This window comes from Dendrobates tinctorius, unplaced genomic scaffold, assembly GCF_039654945.1.
Source record: "Dendrobates tinctorius isolate UK_male_01 unplaced genomic scaffold, ASM3965494v1 ptg000107l, whole genome shotgun sequence".
Lineage (NCBI taxonomy): Eukaryota > Metazoa > Chordata > Amphibia > Anura > Dendrobatidae > Dendrobates > Dendrobates tinctorius.
Window position 1 is genome coordinate 35,888,452 of NW_027361775.1, and position 22,404 is coordinate 35,910,855.

General features: G+C 40.7%; 1 protein-coding gene across 1 annotated transcript in view; it reads right to left on the bottom strand.

Annotated features, from left to right (window-relative positions):
* LOC141100710 (uncharacterized) overlaps positions 1-22,404 on the bottom strand; it is a 503,724-nt gene that overhangs the window by 225,705 nt on the left and 255,615 nt on the right. The window contains exons 33-38 of the mRNA XM_073589357.1: positions 15,433-15,558; positions 13,691-13,824; positions 13,455-13,619; positions 13,216-13,362; positions 8,741-8,868; positions 3,057-3,139 (exon numbers count right to left, since the gene is read on the bottom strand). Of these exons, the coding sequence (XP_073445458.1) occupies positions 3,057-3,139; positions 8,741-8,868; positions 13,216-13,362; positions 13,455-13,619; positions 13,691-13,824; positions 15,433-15,558 (783 nt within the window). The remainder of the gene's footprint in view (positions 1-3,056; positions 3,140-8,740; positions 8,869-13,215; positions 13,363-13,454; positions 13,620-13,690; positions 13,825-15,432; positions 15,559-22,404) is intronic.

Here is a 22,404-nt window from a genome sequence, read left to right on the forward strand (position 1 = left end):
AGATACATTTTTTTTAATTTTATTATTTTTCCCTAACTAAGGGGGTGATAAAGGGGAGTTTGATTTACTATTTATGGCGGGTTTTTATGTTTGGCAGCTGTCATACGCTAAAACACGCTTTTTATTGTAAAAATATTTTTTCATCACTACATTTTGAGAGCTATAATTTTTCCATATTTTGACCCACCGAGTCATGTGAGGTCTTATTTTTTACGGGATGAGTTGATATTTTTATTGGTACCATTTTTGGGCACGTTACATTTTTTGTTCGCTTTTTATTCCTTTTTTTGTGACACAGAATGAACAAAAAAACAGCATTTCATGAATTTATTTTGGGGGGTGCATTTACACCGTTCCGCGTGTGGTAAAATAGATAAATGTGTTAAATTCTTTGGGTCAGTATGATTACAGCGATATCTGCGATTTCTGTAGTTTTTTTATGTTTTGGCGCTTTTATGTAATGAAAACAGTTTTTTTGCATCGCTTTATTCTGCGAGCTATAACTTTTTCATTTTTTCGCTGATGATGCTGTGTGGCAGCTCATTTTTTGCGTGACAACATGGCATTTTCAGCAGTACCATCGTTATTTTTATACATCTTTTTGATTGCGCGTTATTGCACTTTTGCAGTATGATGATAAAGCATTATTTTTGCTTTGTTTTTATTTTTATTTTTTAAGGGGTTCACTAAAGGGGTTAACTAGTGGGACAGTTTTATAGGGCAGGTCGTTACAGATGCGGCGATACCAAATATGTGTACTTTCATTGTTTTTTTTTATTTCCAAAAAAATGAATTTATTAGGGAATATTTTTTTTTATTTATTTAGCGATTTTTTTATAAATTATTTTTACACTTTTTTTTACTTTATTTTATTGTCCTGGGGGGACATCACTGTAATGTGTCAGATCGCTGATCTGACAGTTTGCACAGCACTCTGTCAGGCTCTCTGCAGGCACTGAGGAAGCCGCCTCCCTTCAGGCCCCCGCAGCCATCTTGGATCTGGGGGCCTGCAGGGAAGGAGGCCCCCAGAGCAGCGAAGCACATTGCGCTGTGCTGGGCGTCTCAGGGAAGCACAGAGGGAGCCCCCTCCCCGCAGATGCCTCCCTAATCCCCCGGTGCACTGCGATCATGTTTGATCGCAATGTGCCAGGGGTTTACATGCTGGGGGCAGTCCGTGACTGCCCCTGACACATAGTGCTGGGTATCAGCTGTGATAATCAGCTGACACCCGGCTGCGAACAGCGGTGCCCCCCGCTGAGAGCGCCGCTGATCGCTGAGATGTACTATCCCGTCCCCAGTCATAGGGGCTCGGGTACCGTGGACGGGATAGTACATCTCATGTCAGAAAGGGGTTAAGGGTCGATCAACACATCATACATCACATCTACCTCAAATTGGTATCAATTAAAATGTTAGCCCAGGGCTACAAAAAATAAGCCCTCACACAGTCTCATAGAGTTTTATACCATTGGGTGGGTGTTTTAGATCCAAGTTTACTTTTTACAAGAACTAATAGAAAAAAATAATACTTCACAGTTTGTTGTGAAATTTCTCCTAAGTGATCCAATAACCTACATGTAATCGGGAACTACTTTCACTGCACTATGGAAAGTGTAGAAGGGAATGCTGGCACGGTCTAAACAGGCCACCGTAGCTGGCAGACCCAGAGATTATCATTTGCCATGACAACTATCAGCAGCCCATGATGATGTCACAGGGTATCAATCAGATGGGAGAGGGAGCTATTTTCACCTTTGCGAAAATAAAAAAATTGGAGCTTAATCAACATATTCCTTCCACATTGCTCTAATTCTTGTGAAGCACCTTAAGAGTTAATAAACCTCTTGAATATGGTTTTAAGCACTTTGAAGTGTTTAAAAGGGGGCCACTTTTGGGCATTTTCTGTCACATAAGCCCCTCAAAGTTACTTCAAATATATTATGTGGCCCCTAAAAAAATTGGTTTTGTAAATTGTTTGAAAAATTTAAAAATCGCTGATTAACTTTGAACCCTTTCAACCTTCTAGCAAAAAAAATGTTTAAAAAATGATGCAGATGTAAAATAGACAAGTGTTAACTATTATTTATTTATTTTGTAAGGTATAACTATTTTTGCTACACTGTTCTGGAGCAACCCTAGCTTCTCCTAGCTGGTGCCATTTCAAATAGTAAGTACAGTCCCCAGATGATTTCTAACGGAGAAAGAAACACATCATGAGGGATTTTTTAGAGGGAAAAAGCTATACTTTGGTACTGCCCTTATTAGGACAGGAGTAAATGCAGAGAGCGTGACAGGGCAGATTGAGGAATGTTTTGACCCACATGGATATAACCCAGATGCCAGTCTGTATATGAAATGAGTGAGAGCCACATATTTTCATCTTTTCATTTCACTTTTGTTGCACAAGGGCATTTAAGTACAGTATTTGTCACTTAGTCCATCTATATATATAAATGCCTTATCATGTCTGTCTGCAACCGACATCCCGGTGCGCTGATTGGTCGCGGCTGCCAGGCCCCCGCCAGGCCGCAACCATTCAGCAGCAGGCACAGTGCGCAGGCGCAGTCCGCAATTACAAGGACGCGCTACCGTGCCGTGACCGTCGGGAGATCATCTGGCCTCCCTTGATCAATATATGGTTTCTGCAGCCTCTGATATCATAATTTTATATTCCACATATATGGTATTTTAACTGTGTATTTAATAAAATAATGTTTTAGGATACTTATACTCTCTCTCTCTCGAGTCTTTTCATATTTTAATATGTGCTTTAATTACAATGGAAAAGCCAATGGGACATAATAAAAGACACATCTAAAAAAGTGGAAAAATAAATGACACAAAAAAACAGACACATTTATTCTATATATCTCTATTGTCTTACAATTAACATTTGCCCATTTTCACCGAAAAAAACATTGCCAAATTGGTTGACTTAGCATTTTACTAATTCTATATTTTTACTAATGTTTCTACAGTAACTCAGCTATTTTAAAGTGGAATATACAGAAATGTTAGTCAGCATGACTTTTTATGTATTCAAACTGGACACCTACCTGATTTGCTTCCAATATAGGTGTCTGGACGGTGTATGTTCACAGCAATGCCATCATTCAAGAAAAAGTTATCCTTGCTACCACTGATAATGGCAAAAACACTAAGTTAGTTTCTTGCAAAATATTGTTCTTTAGTAACACTGGTCAACACAAAAAAAACATCAGCAAAGATAATATGTCTGTTTTATGGAGTTTGATGTGCAGATTCCAAAAATATGCTTAGTTTTGCTCTATCACATAAAGTTTCTGATATAGAAGTTTTTTATATTACGTTATTTCTGCATTTTCAGTGTATGTGGTTTTTCCTTTCTTTGCTTGTCTTACTTAATTGTGAATTTTCTTACAGGGACAACATCAGTAAAGGTTTTAGTGAGTTTTATGGGAGTATTGACAGAGTAGTCAACCAATGACTGCTTCTCGGAAAGTTACATGTTATGAGGAGGAGCTAACTGTTATGAGGCGGTAAGATTTGAGTCAGTCATAAAAGAATGGTGATGGCAGCAAGGACTGATATGTGAGGTTCTGACAGGAGACAGGCCTCTACAGGGATCTAAGCCCTGCCATAGGGAGATAGAAGGGAAGGCAGTGGACAGCCGCCATTGTGAGAGGATTTTCACTGCATTTCTCGGAGGGCAAGTCGCCTCAGAGGGAAGAAAACAGCTCAGCCACTGAGGTGTAACTGAGTGAGGGTCTCCACAGAGAGAGAACCTTAAAGCAGCCAATATCACAGTGAGAAACTGCCTGTCTGCAAATGTTCATCTGTAAAGAATAGGCTGACCCGTTTACCTCACAACTGTATATAGTTATCTATTGGATTACCTCCAGTAAAATCTGTTCTAAATACAAGTTGCCTCTGTCATCTCTGGGGAAATATCCACATATAGTTGGTCGACTCATTGCATTTTGGGGGGAATTTGTCACCACCATTGAACGGAACTTACTCTACTGTTTGATCTGATTTAAAGGAGAAAAATGCCCCGACAGTGTCTCAATCATCCAAATAGATTCTGCTATGTGTGTGGTTCTTTTACACCAAAAGGCCAAGTACGTTCAATCACTCATGATATTAAAAAATGTACCAGATGTAGTTTAAGTGTCCACTTGGTGATCAAGACAAAAGCTTGGCCCCTCATGTAATATGCTCAAGTTGTTCAAATGGTCTTCGTGACTGGTTGATTATAAGGAAAGTGGCTATGCCATTTGCTGTTCCCATGGTTTGGAGAGAAACCAAAAATCATAGTGATGACTTCTACTTCTGTTTTACGTAGGTCAGGAGTGGTGCACTCTGTGTAAAGGAGGATGGTGCGCGAAGCAAAAGAATTTTGAATTTTGCATTTTTTGATTTTCATGATGACAGTAATCATATTTTATTTTATGTTTAAATATTTGTAGACTTCCTTGATAAAGGTTATGTGGCCGAAACGTCGGATGGATTGACATCTGTTTTTCTTTAATGCCGGCTGTTCATTAAAGTGGATATTATTGGAAACTTCATTTTGTTATTGACTTTGAGTGCCGAAGGTTATCTACAAGGAACAAACATAAGATTAATTACCCTGAACTTGAATCTGTGATTTGACCAGGTCTACATGATGGTACCTTGCCAGTTCTTGTACCACTGTTGTCTGGATTGGATGAAAATGAAGTAGAATATGAAGACTATGGAGCTGAAGCTACTGGCAAAGACATGGAGACCTCAAGTCAAGATGAGTATGTATCTGATGGAGCAGCCGAGCAGCCAGAACGCTTTACCCAATATTAATTAAATGATCTTATCAGAGACCTTTCATTGTCAAAAGATAAAGCTGAACTTCTTGCATCTAGGTTAAAATAGAAGAATCTTCTTCATGATGACGTCAAAGTGTGTTATTATCGAAACAGAAGTAACACTTTAACACAATTTTTCACAGTTGATTGGCCAATGGTGTACTGTAACAATGTGAATGGCCTCTTTGAAGAACTGAGTCGAGAGTATTTTGTTGCAGATTGGTGATTGTTTAATGACTCATCCCAGAGAAGTTTGAAAGCAGTGTTGCTTCACAATGCAAATATGAAACCATCAATCCCTATTGCTCACTCATGTCATCTAAAGGAAAGTTATGAAAATCTGCCAGTTGTTTTGGATGCTATACAATAAAAGCATCATCAATGGAATATCTGTGGAGATTTGAAAGTGATTGGTCTGCTAATGGGAAAGCAAGAAGGTTTCACAAAATATTGTTGCTTCTTGTGTTTATGGGACAGTAGAAATACAGTAAAGCATTATGTTCATCTTGATTGGGGATGGAGAAACATCTATGCTCCAGGTAGGGACAATGTTCAGCATAATCTTTTAGTTGCTCCAACAAAAATCTTTCTTCCTCCACTACATAAAAAGTTGGATTGATTACAAACTTTGTGAAAGCCATGGCAAAGACAAATTCATAAGGGTTCAAGTACATTTCACAGAATTTTCCAGCATTTCACCAGCAAAACTGAAGAAAGGGGTATTTGTTGGTCCTCAGATCAGAGAGCTTATGAGAGATGATGTGTTTGAAGGAACTCTAAATGATATGGAAAACTTCTTAGGAAAACAAAAATCTCCAGAATATGTTGAAGGTGTTGATGAATTGCTAAATGCACACCAATGTCTTGGATGTTGCATGTCTCCGAAAACATACTTTTTGCATTCACACTTAGATTTCTTCCCTCAAAATCTTGGGGATGTAAGAGATTAACAAGGTGAGCGGTTTCATCAGGACATTAAAGTAATGGAACAGCGCTACCAGGGTTTTTGGAATGACTCAATGATGGCAGATTACTGTTGGATGTTATATAGGGACAACCCTGAAAAATCATATCAACGACAGTCTAATGTCAAGCACTTCTAATTTCTGCTCATATTTTTGTTCTATTTTGCATGTGGAATTATTTTGGTTCAATAAAAGCTGCTTTGTAAGATGAAGCATTTTTTTCTGATATGTAGATTACTGTTTTCTTAATATCGCCAGTATATTTCCTATACCTTATAATAATGATAAACAACAAAATTGACAGTGCATAGGGCTAGAGAATAGATATATATAATTTAGATTCAATTTAATGAAAATCCAGATAATCATATTATTAGGAGCCCAATACAATACAAAAATAGGATACACTGACTATATAATATAAAGAAGCAGCCGAAAAAACAGTGCATAAGCATCCAAGATAGATAGAAGTAACATAAATCTTTATTAAGGACACAGATAAAAATTGGCATGACAGAAGTGACACAAGCAGAACGCACAGAGGTACAGAGATTACCTAAGGTATGTCAATATGATAAAACATATCTCCATTTGTAATGTATACAAGCCGACCAGTCATGGTAAAGCAAAGGGTAAAATCCCCAGACCGCCAGGCAACCCACAAAAGGGGATTAAGAGAGATCATAGTATAAACATAATACTCATACCTAAGGGGGCACTGGACCACTGGCGCAAGGAAAACAGCTCAACGTACGTTTCGGAAGCAACACCGCTTCCTTCATCAGGGAGTGTTCCTTCATCACCCCCTGAGGAAGGAAGCGGTGTTGCTTCCGAAACGTACGTTGGGCTGTTTTCCTTGCGCCAGTGGTCCAGTGCCCCCTTAGGTATGAGTATTATGTTTATACTATGATCTCTCTTAATCCCCTTTTGTGGGTTGCCTGGCGGTCTGGGGATTTTACCCTTTACTTTACCATGACTGGTTGGCTTGTATACATTACAAATGGAGATATGTTTTATCATATTGACATACCTTAGGTAATCTCTGTACCTCTGTGCGTTCTGCTTGTGTCACTTCTGTCATGCCAATTTTTATCTGTGTCCTTAATAAAGATTTATGTTACTTCTATCTATCTTGGATGCTTATGCACTGTTTTTTCGGCTGCTTATAATAATGATGCTGCTCCATGGAAACTATACGTGCTACAGAAAAACTATCGTATTTTTCTGATTATAAGACATTCTTTTTTCCCTATAATTTGGAGGGAAAATGGGGTGCATCTTATAATGCGTATATACATTACCGGTACTTTTGCTGCAGGCCGCAGGTTAGGATGAGGGGGGTGTCTGGCGGTGCTGTGGGTGCCCGGTGGTGCTATGGGGGTGTCCAGTGCTGCAGGGGTGTCCAGCGATGCTGCCCAGTGCTGGTGCAGGTGTCGCCGATACTGCTGGGGACTCTGCCGACATTTTGTGAAAGGCCAGAGCCCTCCGCAGTTCCATGGTTTCCTATGTGGTGGGCCCCGGGAAAATGGCCTCCGGGGGCGACACATGCACAGATGGGAAGCTTGGCACCAAGATCTCGGGAGATGAGATTTCAGCAGCGAAATCCCCCGTAGCACGGCCGGGCACCGGCAGCAGCACCGGAGACACCCGCAGCAGCACCGCCAGACACCACCACATCGCCGGAAACCACCGCAGCACCAGACACCCATAGCAGGGCACCACACATTGGAACTCCCCCTCATCCCAGCCTGCGGCATGCAGTATCACCCCACTCCTGCCTCCTCCAGCAGCAACTCTGGGACCCCGCTACACCGCAGCCACCACCCCGGTAAGCAATAAGATGCATAGATTATAAGAAGCGCCACCATTTTATTAAAAAAAAAATATATTTTTCTCCTCAAAATTGGGGATGCGTCTAATAATCCGGAGCATCTTATAATCCGAAAAATACAGTATATACACATTTGAAATCATGACAAAAAGATGATTCAGAAAAGTACTAAGTCACCGGCGATGATTACAAAAAATATTTTTTTGTAGACCTGTGTAATGATTCATCAATAAACCAAAATAAATCCTCAAATCCAGGCATAGAAAGGTAGCCACTAAATACAATATACTGAATGTTAAAGGGAATCTGTCACCCCTTTTTTGAGATATCATATAATATCATTCAATTGTGTGTCGCATAAGGATTCTCTTAGTACTTTTGCTTCCCCCTGACCCTGTACATTTCATGCATAAATTCCTTTTTATATCGGTTCAGATGTATGTAAACTGCCACGGTCCGGTCCGATGGGCGGGGCTTATTCACCTGCTCCCCCCTCCCTGTCTTGCTCTACACAAGAAGAAATGCGTAGAGCAAGACAGGGAGGGGGGGAGCAGGTGAATAAACCACGCCCATCGGACCGGACTGCGGCAGTTTACATACATCTGAACGATATAAAAAAGGTATTTATGCATGAAAGGTGCGGGGTCAGGGGGAAGCAAAAGTACTAAGAGAATCCTTATGTGACACACAATTGAATGATATCATTATATGATATCTCAAAAAAGGGGTGACAGATTCCCTTTAAACTGTGCAAAGCAAGAAGCATTCATTATACCATCTAGAATTTACATAAATACTATAGAATTGAAGAGTATGTTCTTAAAAGTGAACTCTTAAATTAAAATGATTTTAAAGAAATTTTAAGACATTAAGCAAAACTGATCCTGATGTCTGATATTGTATCACTCTGTAGTCCAGGTAGTTTATTAATCTATAAAGAACAAAGTTTGCTTTACATTATAGAAGAATTCCTGATAGCTGCTATACATATCAACACTCTTATTATGTGCACTAGTTATTACTAATAACTAATTACTAATTACTAATTATTACTAATAATTCTTGAGGTCTGTTCATTCCAGCTTGAAATCTCTAGCCTGAGCCAATAATAGTAATCTTACCTGCAATAACCAATAAGAGGTCTTGGGTGACGATTTATTTCATCCCAATTCATTCTGCCATTTTTAAACCAAAGAATCACAAAGGCCTGGAATCCATCAGTGGTCAGAACAGCCTGGTATGTGTTAGTCTTATAATAAAAAGAATACATGATATTATAAAACAGATAAGTACAGGGTGTCAAAATTGTTTGTTCTTATAAGTTCTGTACTATAATTAGATACCAGAGAATGAAAAAATAAAAAGAAGCTGCAATCAGCTCTGGTATGTGAATTGTCAGCAAGTTTTTTGAGGTCGTTACATGTGGAGAGGAGATATAAAGAGATGACTGAATGACAGGTATTTCATGAAAGAAGCGTAATTTACGTGAAATAGCTGTCGCTCAATCATCCCTTTATTTCTCCTTTCCTCATGTGACAATCTTAATAAAGTTGCTGATAATTCACTTACCAGTGGTGATTGCAGCTCCTTTTTAAATAGTCATTCTCTAGCATCATGTTATAAATAGAGATGAGTGAACTTGTTCAGAAAATGTTTGCCAATCTCAAAGTCGGCACACCTTTACACATTCGGATTCGTGTTCAGATTCCTGAGCATTTTCAGCAAAATTCGGTAAATGATCGAATTTCCACTAAGGTTGTGATCTTACAGGCTGTTCTGATCTGTGGTAACGTTACCACCGGTAAAATAGTTTAGAACGATCAGAGGGCTGCAGGGACATGCTGTCAGATGTGCGTGACCCCGCAGATGTGACTGTGACAGGCGGTACGGTAAATCATTATCGCCGGTCAGAGAGCCATGATTCCCAAGCTTTCAAATGACAGTGTGTGCTCGCAGCTGTGGTAGGTAAAAAGTTTACCTTTGGTCACTGGCGTCAGCTGATGGGACCACTACTGCTGCTAATAACAGCGAGAGCAGAAGCAGCTGAAGGGTGTCATGGAGTGACTGACCAGTGTGACACTACCCAATGATTAGTTGGTCACCAAACGGCACAGCAACACAATGCTGATGGAATAGGGGAGAGGAAGGCCCTGAGAATAGGGAATTAGGGATGTTCACCTCCTGAGCTACACCCTGAGCCTGTCCCTGTTCTCACCTTACACTTTATGCAGGTCCTTCCCCCTGCCGCCATCAGGATACCTCATCCCTATATGTGCCCTGGCTAGTCCACTAGCCAGCAAGGAGCTCTAGCCTCACCTCTGCAGATAAAACACACAGGGAGAAGTGACAGACACCAAAGGAACAAGGTAACCAAGGTAACAAAAATACAACACTTAGCTTGTGCACACCGCTGCTTAACTCCACGCCACAGATAGTACAGCAACAGGACTCCAAACACCAGACTTGGCTGACACCAGAGAATTGCTTCTGCAAAGATTGGTCTCCAAAGAGGAACTGTATCACCAACAGTCAGCTGATGCATCAGGTGACCTTTTAAAGGATGTGGGAGTGGTTACCAGCTACATCAGCTGACCAAGCAACACTGCAGTAACACCAGATTACCAGAGGGGAAAAACTGCATTTAACCCCCGCTGGCCTGAAAGGAAAAAAGTTTTAATGTGAGAGGAACCAGACCTGCCTCAAATCCAAAAATGGATTGTGATAGTACCCCCTTTCAATGAGGGGCCTCTGGACCCTCAACACTGGACCTCACCAGTCAACAACATACTGTGAGGATGCCTCAATCCACCAGAGTTCACCTCGGCAGTCACCTGACCCTCAGGTTTATGGCAAACGCAGCCTGATCAAGGTGACAACAACATAGGCTCCGGAGGTGCCACAAATCTCCAGAGTGCCGAACTGGGGAATGAGTTGTGTACATGCATAACTGGGGGTAACTCCAACTGGAAAGTCCATGGGTTGAGAATGGCCAACACCCGATACGGCCCGATCACCCTAGAACTCCAAGTCCCAGTAGCACACTTCCACCTGATGTTTTTGGTGAACACCCACACATACTCATTCACACACAGGTCTGGACCTAAATGTTTATTGCCACGCATATGTCTGCCACAAGATGGTGAACTCTTAGAAGAACCGACAATAGAGGCGTCCCTCTGTGTCTCCATATTCACACCCCCCAATGCTCAGAGGGAACAACCATCTTCCCCTGACCCCTCCTCCTAAGAGGACTCTGACACTAAGGGTTAGCTTGTGGTGAGGACTGAGACTTGCCCCTACTCCCTGGCAGCACCTCTGCTGCCCATACTGGAGAAGAAGTGGACGGTTGTAGAAGGATGGCAGAGATCGTAGCTCCTGGGGAGCAGTCCTTACTCGACTGACCCCAGCTGACTAATTCCCTGGACCACCAATCTATCACTGGGTAGTGTTTTTTCAACCAAGGGAGTCCTAAAATGATGGGTGTTGGCATTCCCCCCAAGTTGTAGCAAGACAGGGACTCATCATGATGAGTCCCTATATGCAGGTGAGCTGGTGAGCTGCCTTGAGAGGACACTAATTGAACATGAAGGCATTTATTCATACCCAAAAACGCCCCTGATGAGCTTGGTTACAGTGAAATGAGTCAGGAGAAGGGAGCCGTGTATTCATGGAGGGACTCATCACTGACATACAAATGGGTGAGATCCTTCCTTGTTGTATGCCCTATATGTATGCAAACTTTTAAAGAAAGAGGGTTGAGGATTGTGACTGGTATATGCCCTGCTGGGAAATGAAGTACAGTACATATATCGAGAGTGAACCCCAGTTTGCATGATTGTGCCGCCTACCCATTAACTCAGCATTTATCTGCTGCTTTATTGTTTATGGGATCTATGTGAGTTTATTGGTGGTAATGATAGACTGAATATTACACTGTTTTTAGAGAGAGTAATTCTAAACCAATAGACTATCCGCAGCATTCCAGATTGTGCCGTATGACTCAGAAATTAGAGGAATATTGCTAGAGGCTCCAATTGCTCAAATAGTAAGACAGTCTAATGTGAGAGAGACTGAGGAGTAAAATCTCTAAGCATCTCTTAGCATTGTCTACTTAATTATCTCTTTCTAAGGAAAATCTTTGGAGTCCCAATTATCGCATAGTAATTTTTGTGCGTTTTTTGTGTCTGTCTGTCTTTTGTCTCATGTGCACTTTTTACCAGGGACGGTTGTTTCTTTTTAAATATTGAAATAAAGTAGATTAGTTTTATTATTTCTATTACACCCTTTAGTAGATTGCTGCTATCGTGACAAAGGGAGTATTCATCAGCTGGCGCCTGCACTCTAAATAAATAAATAATAATAAAAATAATAATAAAAAACAGCTTGGATTCCCCTGTATTTTTGATCACCAGACAGGCAAAACTAACTGCTGTGAGCTGCAACCCTCAATTATCAGTGTTAGCAAGGCTGGTTATCAAGAATACAGGGGTCTCCACCCCATTTTTTTTAACTATTTAAATAAATATGTATTTTTTCTAAATGGCATGGGGTCCCTCTCATTTTTGACAACTAGACAAGCTAAAGCAGACAGCTGGGGGCTGTCATTCTCAGGCTGGTAATGAGCCATGGATATTGGAACCCCCAGCTTATAAATAGCAGCCTGCCCAGAAAAGGCCCATTTATTAGATGCACCAATTGTGGTGCTTTGCCTGGCTCTTCCTACTTCCTCTGTGGTGGTGGCAAGTGGGGTTCATATTTGTGGGATTGATGTCAGCTTTGTATTATCCGGTGACATCAAGTCCACAGCTTAGTAATGGAGAGGTGTCTATAAGACACCTCTCCATTACTAATCCTATAGTTATATTGTAAATAAACATACAGCCAGAATTAAGTCCTTACAAAAGAAACAAACTTCTATTTGTATTTAAAAATAACAAACACAGTTATACTCGCCCAACGTCCATTCCATTGAAGCCCTCATCTCCTGTAATAAGACAAAAGTAAAAAAAAAACAACATATCTCTCACATGTCCATCATTCTAACCCAATTCATAATTCATGTCTGGGGATAAACAGTTTCAACCCGGAGGGTGCCAAGATGCGACCTTCCAGGCTGAGAACCAGTGTCTAGTGGAGATGTCATTAAAGTTACCGAAAAGTCACTGAGGCTGCACTCCCAGCCAGGCCCCAGAACTGCGGGGACCTCAGTGAGATTACCACTAGCACAGTGAGAAAAAGTCTCATGGTGCAGTGGTGGGAGAAAATAATGATTTTACCTCTGATGAGAGCCCGTGTTTTCCACACTGGGCCCCCCATTCAAGTAAATGGGGTCCGGACTCAGGTACTGTTCTGGTATCCGAACTGAACCTTTTTTTTAACTGTTTGCTGAACCAAAACATCCAGAGGTCCGCTCATCTCCAGTTATAAGCATGGCTTTCCTATGGGCTGTGCACTAACAAATCTGGGTGCCTGGTACAATTTTATACCAGTTGCACTTCCGGTTTAAATGACCTCACAGGTGTGGTAGCAGTGCCAACATTTTCTGACACTTTTTCATATGTGTTATACTATAATTAAAATTTTCTTATTGTCTTACCTTGCTGTCATTTTCCTGTGCTGGATAAGCAGGAACATTCTCCCATGTAATCTTCAATGTCCACTGAGCTGTGAATGAAATCTTGAAGTTTCTGATAATGATGTCCTCAACTTCAGGAATGACGATGTCATCTTTTTTGGTGTATTCCTGACAAGGTTAAATTAATAAATATTTCTACACTATGTTTATTATTACACTCTTCACTTCTGTTCACCAAATAACCAGTGTAATAAACCTACCTGATAGTAAGTAGTTCCCACACCTTTAGAGAAGTCGGCATCACTCCAATATGCTGCAATGGTGGCCAAATCATATGTTTCACTAAATCCACTAACTGGTTGGTGAGGATAAGAAAATATGGTGTTTCTAGATCTCGGGAACACAATCAGACCGTTGTCTGTGTACTATAAAAGAGAATTTAAGGTTAATTTCTCACATCTGTTGACTGAAATAGTTCCCATCCATTTATACTTACATAGACAAAGTTTCTTAAACTGGTTCCAAAAGGAAAACCAATTTTTGGCTGGAAAACTGGAGAGGTAAAGTCTGTCGTTCTTCGGTGGTAATTAGTATCATTTGTATTTGTTCCATATGGGAAAAGGGAAATTTCTGCAATTAATAAAATACATTTATTTATTATAACATGTACAATTCTTGCATGAACATTTCTTATTATTTATTTTAATATTTCCTATAAAAAATTAACACTGTGATTGTTACAGAATATTGGAAAAAAATGATAAGTAATAGCCTTCTGTGATTCACATTAATACATGTACTTAATAAGTACAGTAAAATAGAAACATTGCATTCACTGTCCTTCCTCTACACTGCCTGAGTCAACTTTCATAAACAACAAACATGAGTATGATTACTAGCACAGTTATGCACAGATAGGGTGGGGAAAAGGACAGTACAGCAGAGCTGATAGTGCTATGAAAGTGGGAGAGCTGATAGAAGCGCTTGTAATGTGACACAGCTAAATTCAGATGAACTTCCCATTCCTCCGCATGGACCTTATGTGAAAGATACAAGTCATCTATGCTCTAAAATTCCAACACTTTCTAATTATGCAGAAGATTAGAAATCAGAGCTGTATCATTACAATTCACACACACAGAAACCTAATCTGTTGAGGCGGGCATGTTCTTTTCCTGCTGTGTTACTGCCTGCTTATGATTGGGCAGCTGATATAGGAAGAAGTTCACACCCACAGTAAAAAATATCTGATAACACATACTTCGGCTTAACAAAGGTTAACTCATAACGGGGCAAATACATTGATTGATAATATCTCTGCAATGGAGAGGCTAAAATAAAAATAATAAATATTTTTTTTTATTTCTCTCTGCAGACCCTATTACATTTTGTGTATAGTTCAACATGAAACATTTTGTAAAAGGTCCTCTTAAATACAAGAAACAAATTCATTAAAAATCAGGAGGTGATTTATCTCTTCACTGTGCTCAGAAAACCTTAGGAATCAAGAGGCTTCTATGCTAAAATAAGTCAAGGTAAATCTTTAATATATGCCATTATTTCCCGATCTGTTAAGGTCTGACTGATGTGATCCTCAAAATCCTAAACATTAAAGAAACCATAACTGTAGTTTAGCACTTGAGTTTCTTGAAATATTTTACTACTGCATTAATGCTTTTGGCCATACTCTGTACAGGTAGCTGCAACACTTTGGTGGAATATTTCTCTTTACAAAATATTGAAGTGGCTCATACAACCTCAGTTGTCCCTTTTACCGTCTTCCCCAAAATGACTTAGACACTATTATGACACACAGTATAGAAAAGTCAATTAGAGGGGACCTAAATATACTATACACACACATATATATATATATATATATACTGTATATATATATATATATCGCTAGAAATATAAACTGTACAATTGGAGTTGTTCTTTTCTTTCAGTTTGTAGCCATCGTTACAAATCAAAAGCACACATCCATAAAATTGGAGCAATTATGTTTACAATATGTTGTATATAACTTGCACAGATCAACAACTGTAAAAACATTTATAAATGATTATTATATTCTTATAGAATTAGGTAAACTATTTCTGCAAAACTTATTCCTTTTTTGTCCTTTCAATTTTTTTAATCTAAATTATAAACTGATATTAAATTAATATTTTTCTTTATAAAAATAAAAGAAATGTGCATAAAACTAACAGGAAAATAAAACTGTATGTCATTTACCTGTACAGTAAACACCATCTCCTCTGTAGTTTGCCAAGCATTGGCAATGAAAAGATCCAGCCACATTAGAGCATGTGGCATTTTTTGAGCAATTATTCAATGCAGGATTAAAGCACTCATTGATATCTAAAATGAATTAATTATAAATATTGCATTAGTTACTATGAGTACTTTTATATAAATACTTATAGATTGTTAACCCGTTCCCGACTTTGAACTACATCTTATTTTGCAGTATGTCCCCTCAAATGTACATACCATACATCCGCTTGATTTTGCAGCAACAGGACATGTGCCTGCACAATCATGCCAGGAGAATTGATTAAGCGATAGCTGAGCTCTGGCTGTCACAATCATGGGCGGTGGCTCACTGGTCCCTAGCTGTTTAACCTAGTCAGTCGGTTTATGATATGTTTTAGTGTGGATAGTTCTATTGTCTATAAAAATTATAAGATCTAAAAAATTTATTGACACACTAAAACATATCATAAACTGACTGACTCTAATAATTATATTTCGCTGAACAGTTGTCATTTACCCACATGGCTCATCAATGTCCCAAAAAGTCGATTTATACGAGCACATAGAAATTGCTCATGAAAACAAGATTTCCTAGATGAAACAAATACACATGGATAAATTTAAGGGGAAAGGATATAGAGAAGATTTCCTTTTGGATGAAAGAGAAAAAATAAATAATATTCCTAGGGATAACTTACTCCAAGATAAACATAACCGTGATTCACACTATAATATGAATGATGATTTCCCTATCATAACCCAGTACAGTGCAAATTCTCATATTCTGAGAAAAATTGTAAAATAATACTGGGGGATTTTACGGGAAGATAAGACCATAGGGGAGCTATTACCAGTGAAGCCAAAATTCATTTATAGAAAGACAAGAAATTTAGGGAATCTAGTGACCCCAAAAGTACCTATAGCCAATCCAAGAAAAGCACCCCAATCTGGTCCCTTTGGTCAGAGACCCGGCTGTTACCCATGCCGTGGTTGCAGTATTTGTAAAACATTAAAAACAGAAAAACAGTTTATCATATCCTACGGAAATGAAATATTTAAAATCCGGGATTTCATTATGTGTAACACAGAAGGGGCTATTTATTCATTAAGATGCTCCTGTGATAAACTATATATAGGACGCACAAAGCATCCATTACGAGTGAGGGTGAATGAGCACCTTAGGAATATAAATAAAAAATTCCTAGGATATCCCTTGTCTAAACACTATTGCGAATATCATGGGGGATCCCCTATGGGAACTACAATCACAGGTCTCCAAGTTGTGTGCAAAAGTTGGAGAAAAGGAGACTATATTGAGCAAATGTCCCGCATGAAGAGTCAGTGGATTTTTAATATGAACAGCCTTGCACCTAAGGTGTTAAACTGTGAGGTTGAATTATTTGGATTCAATTAAGGGTTGTACCAGAAGATATTTAAGGTGATCAATTCCTCCACTGGACCATCCCTGATGAAGGAAACCGTGTTTTTTCCGAAAATAGTCAGAAAGGAATTGGTCCACTGTGCTCCCTATAATCTATCACGTGACCGGTAACATCATGAAGGTCCTGTTGGCTTATCTCATGCCACAGCTTCACGTCGTGCACACTGCACGCCGGCGCGCCGCTGAAAGAGGGGAGTGTGGAGTGTCTGTCACCAGCCGGGAGAGCACTCCTGAAGAGCCGTGGTATTAATCCACGTTTCTCTGGCAAATATCAATTTATCTGACTTCACATGAAGATATACAGTGCTCATTACTTTACTGGTCCTCTGGAGTCCTGATATCTACTCAGATTACACTTTAAGGTAATAACTACCTAATGAGGAGCAATCCAATTTATTTGTGTGTATTTTATAGTTCACTACAAGCTAAAGGGGTTCATTATTAAGTGCAAATTTTAATTATTTATACATCGCTCACAATATATCTATGCAAAAACAATTATTTCTTCTATAAAATTGTTTTTGCTATGTAAAGCGACTGACTCGAAGAATAAAGCTGTCTTATCAATTTTACCACATGGTGAACGTCATAAAAAATGCATTTAAAAATCTGAGTAATAGAAATCGATCAGAAAACACTATGTGCTCGAAAAAGATACCAATAAAAACATCAACTTATCCCCCAAAAAATCCCTCACATGACTATATTAGTAGAAATATAGAAACATTATAGTTCTCAAAATATGGTATTGCAAAAACATTTATTTTGTGTAAATAGCGATTTTTAGTGAGTGATAGTAGCCAAATATAAAAAATCATACAAATTTGGTATCAATGTAATTGCCCTGACCCGAAGATTAAAGTTGTCTTATTATCACTTAATCTACATGAAGAACGGTGTAAAAAATAAAAAAAAACTAATTCTTGACCTGCTGTTGATGTGCTTATTCTGCCTCCCAAAGATCGCAGAAAGCTTGGTTCCAATGTATCCTGCACTCTCTACTGAACGTTCATGCCGGGGTTTCCATGTAAATCTCTGAATTTGTGATTCTGATGGTACCCCTGACCAAAGATTTCCTATAATGAAGGGCAGATGGAGACACTGGACTGTTTCTGACCTATGATCTCGCCATATTTGTTTTTTTAAGCATATGTAAAAGCACAGTTTTGTGCACTTCTGAAAAGAAGGACACAGCTGATAAAAGGTCAGATGGAGTCCAGATTAACTTTACTGCATTATTATAGTAAAAAGATCACATGGGGGCTTCATCTGAATCACATTATTCAGAGATTTAGATGGAGACCTGATGTAATGGTCAGCATAGAGCACAAAATAAATTTGACCCAAAATTTTATGCAAAATGTTCCCAAAAAAAGCTTCAACTAATCCACAAAAAAAGCAAGTTCCCACTCAGGTCGGTCAACTATCAATGGAAATATTAGTTGCTTACATGTTACTGGTAGCACAAAAGCTTTGGAAAAGCACTATGGCTCCCATTAAAACAAAATTTAGCAAAATCTACACTCCCAAATCCAAATGCCCCCTCTCTTCTGAGACTCACAGAGTGTCTAAACCAAATTTAGCTTTCACATGTTTGGCATTTCTGTAGCAAATGCTTAATTTACATGGTGGGTGTCTTCAGAAGAACAAAATGGGCACAATGGATGGGCACTATAATATACTTGGCAGTACAGTGTACAGGCACTAAAATGAATGTGCACTACAATGGCAGATTTGAAATTTTCATTCAACGACATCCATTGTTGCTTGTTTCTGGAAAATGCTTGGTGGAGTCAAAATCGTCACTTCATCTGTAGATAAATTCCCAGAGGGGGGTAATTTACAAAATGAGATCACTTGAGGAGGGATTCTGCTCTTCTAGCACTTAAGGCCCCATCACACACAGTGAGATCACTAGCGAGATCGCTGATTTTGTGATGTCACAGCGATCTCACCAGCCACATCGCTGTATGTGACACACATCAGCGACCAGCCCCCCCGCCGGGTATCGCTGATCATGCAGGATCGCTCTGGGCCATTTTTTGGACCACGGTCACCCTGGTGATATGGTGGTGTGGAGGATGAGAATGAGGAGAAGGAGGAGGACAACAGCAAATAGCCAAAATCAGGAAGCGTATACCCATGTGTGGGTGTGAAGAAGTGCATGAGATTAGACCTCCCAAAAAAGACACTGGATTTGAGTTTATGTTACACTGCTATCATTCAGTGGTGTTGAGAAGTCTGGCCCAATCCAGCCCTTGTTCATTTTTATAACTGTCAGCCTGTCAGCATTTTCAGTTGACAGACGGATGCACTTATCAGTTATAATGCCACCAGCGGCACTAAAAACCCGCTCTGACAAAATGCTAGCAGCAGGGCAGGCCAGGACCTCCAAGCCGTAGAGAGCCAGTTCATGCTACGTGTCCAGCTTGGATATCCAATAATTATAAGGCACAGAGGAATCACGGAAGACATTCATCCACTCAATGCTGACTTTTATTCGCCATTGACTTGCATTGGGGTCGGGTTTCGGACGAAACTCCGACTTTTTTTTGCCCTAGTCGGACCAGTTTCATCTGAAACGAATTTGGTTTCATGAAACCCGATCTGACTAAAGTCGCTCAACTCTACTCCTTGGTTATCCAACGAACTGTGACCTCTGCCGCCAGTGTTTCCAGATGGGAATTTTTTAATAATTTGTGGGCCTAGAAGTGTTCCCAACCAGTACTGACTGTCACCTAAATTTTGAGAATTTGAGGATCACAAGAAAAGCAGCATAACCTATACTCAGCCATGCATGCCAGACTTCTAACATGCAAGACTTCCGTGTCTTCACCAAGAGGACGACTGACCATGCTCTATTCCTCCTCCTCCCTGTCCTCAGGCCATCCATGTTGAACAGACAGTATGTCAGTTGTGCAGGTAGTACTGTCTACAGTGCATGAAACTTGCTTCTTTTCTTCCTCCTCCTCCTCCTCCTATTCCTCATTATCACCCAATCCATGTTGGGATGAGATTAGGCTGGGCTGTATGTAGCCTGTATGGTTCCTTGCTCCATCTCATCGTGCTCCACCTGCAATGCATCCTCTTTGATTGTGAACAGAGCATTTCAGAACACAGAAAAGCGGGATGGTGATGCTAATTGTGGAGTCATCGCTGCTAGAGTTGAGCGACTTTTGGTTTTTTAGGGTCGCGTTTCGTTTCGTGAAACCCGACTTTTCCAAAAGTCGGGTCGAGCAAGATCGTCCGATTATAGGGAAAAGTCGGGGTCGTCCCGAAACACGAAACCCAATGTAAGTCAATGGGGAATAAAAGTCGGCAGTGAGAGGAGGACAGGAAACACACCAACAGTGCCCATTTGAATGCCAAAAGCATCAATTCTTCTTACTTAAGCTTGTCAACCTTAATTAACTTCATAATACAAATTACGCACTGAAAAATGGGGGTTATTTGGCTACAGACTGTGGGGGGGGAGGGCTGGCTCCAGGTTTTCATGTGCCCTGGGCGAAAGAGCGCCCCTTTAACACATACCACAACTCATCATGCTCCGATACGGCAGAGAAATAGCGGTATAGTCCAATGAAAAATACCTCACTTTTTACATCTCATGACGAGGCCCATCTATTTCTCCATACAGAATCATTGGTCCCATATAATGTTTGAAACAGTATATGATGAGCTCCACATAATGCTACAGTATATGTTGGTCCCCATGGATGAAGCTCCACTGTCTTATGGGCCCAAATAATGCTCCAAACATAATGGGCCCCATTTCTAATGCTCTAGTGTATAATGGGCCCTGTAAATGCTGCTCCAGTGTCTGATGTCCACCTTTGGAATGTTCCAGTGTATGGTGGGCCCCATCTATCATTCTCCAGAGTATAGTGCTCCCCAAAAATTGCTGTCCCAACATTGAAAACAATCAAATAAGTCTCATCGCTAGGGAATCCCTGTACTTGTCTGGACTCCTCGTCGTCCCCATCTTCCATCTCACTGCACAGTATTTCAACTTTGCAAGTGCTGTGATCCTGGGCAAGCAGGGGGGGCCCACTCGTTGGCGACGGCACTGGCACAGGGCCCCTGATAGTACGGTGGTGTGTCTGATGGCGGGTGGGCCGAACCTGCACTTTCATCTGCAGCTTCCTCTTTGTCACCGTGTAAGATGGAACTGTATATGGGAAGGGTAACCTGAGTTTCATCAGGGTCAGATTCAGGTCGTGTAGCGTGCGAGGGGAATGTAGTGGTCTGGGTCAATGTACCAGCAGATTCATCGAGCAGTGGCTGGGCATCAGTGCACTTGTGTCTCCCCCAGGAGTACGGTCGCCACAGTGGCATTACCTTCTTCCTAGGGAGTGTGATGTCATGCTTGGGAGCAACGAAGGATCTCTCTAGCAGGTTAACTGATTGGGCGGCGTTATTCCCACGAGTCATGACCCTCCAAACAGCGTTCATGAAGGCAAAGTGTTTGTTTTACGTGGGCAGTATGGTTGCAAAGCTGAACCTTAAAGGAATGTCCAGAAGGGCACCACCAGGAGTGGAGCCTACGGTTAAATTCGACTCCACCTGGGAAACCTCAACCATGCCAGCTACAGAACAGATGCACACATTGCAAGCTTAATTCCGTTAACGAACGAGACTCCGTCATGCCCCGCGGTCCGAGTCCGGCTTACTAGAGGGACACGTGAGGCTCTGGCACATGAGATTGGCCAATAACTGGTGTGTCATGCCCTTACATGTCCGTGGCTGCATGTGCGCTACACTGAAAAGGCCAGCGTTTGTCGCTTACAGGTGCAGATAACCCGCTGAACAACGTTAGTGATGGGGATCACTGATTACAATTATTACCCGCGAACAATGATTTCCCAGTAAGTGCAGGTCAACCGCAGTTCCGGAATTAGGCCTAACCGTCATTCTTGAAAAAATGAAAAACTTACGTGTGCAAACCACAGGTGCTGTAGCTTGCTTAACAGCTCGCCAGCCGTTCTCACGCCCAGTATGGATTACACGTGATTGCACAAAGGTCAGAAAGGGTACCGTATCCCCGGATAACATGTATGGATAGCGTACACATTCAAAATATATGTCTCAGGAGGCAGGCTCAGACGGTGTCAGGCCCAGTATGGATTGCACGTGATTGCACAAAGGTTAGAAAGGGTACCGTATCCCCGGATAACATGTATGGATAGCGTACACATTCAAAATATATGTCTCAGGAGGCAGGCTCAGACGGTGTCAGGCCCAGTATGGATTGCACGTGATTGCACAAAGGTTAGAAAGGGTACCGTATCCCCAGATAACATGTATGGATAGCGTACACATTCAAAATATATGTCTCAGGAGGCAGGCTCAGACGGTGTAAGGCCCAGTATGGATTGCACGTGATTGCACAAAGGTTAGAAAGGGTACCGTATCCCCAGATAACATGTATGGATAGCGTACACATTCAAAATATATGTCTCAGGAGGCAGGCTCAGACGGTGTCAGGCACAGTATGGATTTGACGGCCCAGA